The sequence below is a fragment of the Erpetoichthys calabaricus genome, chromosome 15 (assembly GCF_900747795.2).
Source record: "Erpetoichthys calabaricus chromosome 15, fErpCal1.3, whole genome shotgun sequence".
NCBI lineage: Eukaryota > Metazoa > Chordata > Cladistia > Polypteriformes > Polypteridae > Erpetoichthys > Erpetoichthys calabaricus.
Window position 1 is genome coordinate 78,152,351 of NC_041408.2, and position 2,873 is coordinate 78,155,223.

Consider the following 2,873-nt stretch of genomic DNA (forward strand, 5'->3'; position numbering starts at 1 on the left):
TTTTTAAGAGCATATGGTGTAGATGAGGAGGGAAGGTTTGTAAGAAATGCTTTGGACGTGTCACAAAACTGCTGCATCCTAGCATCCTAAAAATTGTACAGTGGCCCCCAAGGTCATGTGAAAAGACAGTTTCCAGATTAATAAAGTATGTCATATCAAATGAGATCACAAACATGCTGAGGTTTTTCTTCACATAATCACAAGTGCACTTTCGGTTTCCGGCGGCACGGTGGTGCAGTGGTAGCACTGCTGCTTCGCAGTTAGGAGACCTGGGTTCGCTTCCTGGGTCCTTCCTGCGTGGAGTTTGCATGTTCGGCGTGGGTTTGATCCGGGTGCTCTGGTTTCCTCCCACACTCCAAAGACATGCAGGTTAGGTGCATTAGCGATTATAAATTGTCCCTTGTGTGTGTGTCCTGCAGTAGGTTGGCGCCCTGCCCGGGATTTGTTCCTGCCTTGTGCCCTGTGCTGGCTGGGACTGGCTCTAGCAAACCCTCGTGACCCTGTGTTAGGATATAGCGGGTTGGAGAATGACTGACTGACTGACTTCTGGTTTCCCAGCTCACCCCCTCATTTCTCAGCCATGAGTTCTAGAAATGGGCGGGGCTTCCCAACGGTTGTCTTCTTCTTTCTCGCGTTATTTGTGATTGATATCCTTATAAATGCACATGCCTGACCAGCTCTGTGCTTCATTCTGTCTCACTTTGTCTGGTTGCTCAGTCCTCAGAATGGTTCTCCCTAATCAGTCTACCAACTGAGCAATTTGTTGGGTCAATTAGTTGTGTAAATGCCACTAGAGGAATGGTGTCTGCCTTGGGTCAGGCAATCTATCGTTTCCCCCTCAAATGTTCTTGGGATGCAGCTAGACATTTGAGTTCAACACAGCATCTTCAGGCTCAGTCGGTGGCCATTAAGAAGTCCTCTGCTGTCACACAAGCCAAGAATGTTGTGTTGGTGGAGGGTGTGCGAACCCCCTTTCTTCTTTCTGGGACTGACTATGTTGATTTGATGTCACATGATCTGGCCAGGGTGGCAATGCAAGGTCTTCTCACACAGACGAGTCTACCCAAAGAAATTGTGGATTACATTATCTATGGCACCGTAGTCCAGGAGGTCAAGACCAGTAACATTGCACGTGAGGCTGCCTTAGGCGCAGGCTTTCCTGACAGAATCCCGGCTCATACAGTTACAATGGCCTGCATCTCCTCAAATCAGGCTGTAACGACTGCTGCTGGTTTGATTGTCACAGGCCAATGTGATACCGTAGTAGCAGGTGGAGTCGAATTCATGTCTGATATCCCTATTCGTCTCAGTCGACAAATGAGACAAATGCTTCTGTCACTGAATAAGGCAAAGTCGATGAATGGAGCACTAAGTCTTCTCAGGAAAGTCCGTCCTTACTATTTGGCCCTCGACTTTCCAGCAATTGCAGAATTTTCAACCAGTGAGTTAATGGGGCACTCGGCGGACAGACTGGCTGCTGCTTTTCAGGTGTCCCGTCTTGAGCAGGAGGAATTTGCTTTACGTTCTCACACTCTTGCGAAGAAGGCACAAGAAGATGGTCTTCTTACTGATGTCATTCCTTTCAAGATGCCAGGAGGAAGAATAGTCACCAAGGACAACTGCATACGACCAAGTCCTCTGGAGCAAATGGGAAAAATAAAGCCTGCGTTTATTTGGCCCCATGGAACAGTTACAGCTGGAACATCTTCAGTATTAACGGACGGTGCATCAGCAGTTCTCATTATGTCTGAAGAGAAGGCTCTTGCTTTCGGATTTAAGCCAAAAGTATATTTAAGAGATTTTGTATATGTGTCTCAGGATCCAAAGGACCAGCTTTTGCTGGGTCCAACCTATGGAACCTCTAAAGTTCTTGAAATTAGTGGACTGACCATAGCCGACATTGACGTTTTTGAGTTCCACGAAGCTTTTGCTGCCCAGGTCTTAGCTAATATGAAAGCATTGGATTCTGACTGGTTTGTGCAGACCTATCTAGGCAAGCAATCCAAGGTGGGTGCACCTCCATTGGAGAAGGTCAACAAGTGGGGTGGGTCATTGTCCTTGGGTCATCCCTTTGGTGCCACTGGAAGTCGGTTGCTAACTATGGCAGCACACCGGCTACAGAAGGAAGGTGGGCAGTTTGCTTTAGTGGCTGCTTGTGCTGCAGGTGGTCTAGGGCACGCTATTATTTTAGAGGCTTATCCTCAGTAAGGATTCAAGTATCCATCTATTCAAAGTAATATAACTACGGGAGGACCAGGGTAAGTAAAACCTTGAAGTCAAGATTATCCAGGGGAAATTCTGTGCCCTGTATGCTTAGATGGCTCCTCTTCAGCATGTGCCTCTTTCTGCAGTTAACTTATCGCTTTAGTAAACTTTGACACAGTGGACTGTGTGGCTTTTGAACTCCATCAAGATAAAGATAATTACATTTTCTCCAAGGACTGCGGGTAGTGACTAAAGAGGTCACATTATTTTAATTCTCAGTTAAAGTACATTTTGAGAAACGCCCCGTGAATCTAATCCAAGATAATCATTTGACTAAATAATGCAAAGGTAATTCTTTCTGGAATACAGCCCACTTGCAGGGAAATGAGCAGCAGTATTACTTGTTTTTAAAGTTCATTGAGAAATGTGTTTTTCATTCACTGCATTCGTATCTAGATAATGTTACTCTCTCTCCATGCAAATAAAGCATTTGTGGACTTACATGTGCACTTTTTGATTAGTCTTTTTAAACAATATCTCCTTGCTGACTTTGTGCTTAGTAGTTCTTTGGTTTGTCTTGTATGAGACATCTTAGGGTTAGGGTTAGGACTCTTAAACAAAGCTTCAGATATCATCTGCTGAGGTGGGAATACCTGTTGGAATATCAG

The 2,873-nt window shown here is 45.3% G+C and overlaps 1 protein-coding gene across 1 annotated transcript; it reads left to right on the plus strand.

Annotated features, from left to right (window-relative positions):
• The first annotated feature begins 798 nt into the window (after positions 1 to 798).
• On the plus strand, positions 799 to 2,208 carry LOC114665755 (trifunctional enzyme subunit beta, mitochondrial-like). Its single transcript, XM_051919252.1, has one exon. It carries the CDS (start codon positions 799 to 801, stop codon positions 2,206 to 2,208), a length of 1,410 nt encoding a protein of 469 aa, XP_051775212.1.
• Positions 2,209 to 2,873: the final 665 nt, after the last annotated feature.

Excerpts from the sequence above, each read along its gene's own strand:
- LOC114665755 (XM_051919252.1), top strand. The coding sequence starts at position 799 with ATGGTGTCTGCCTTGGGTCAGGCAATCTATCGTTTCCCCCTCAAATGT.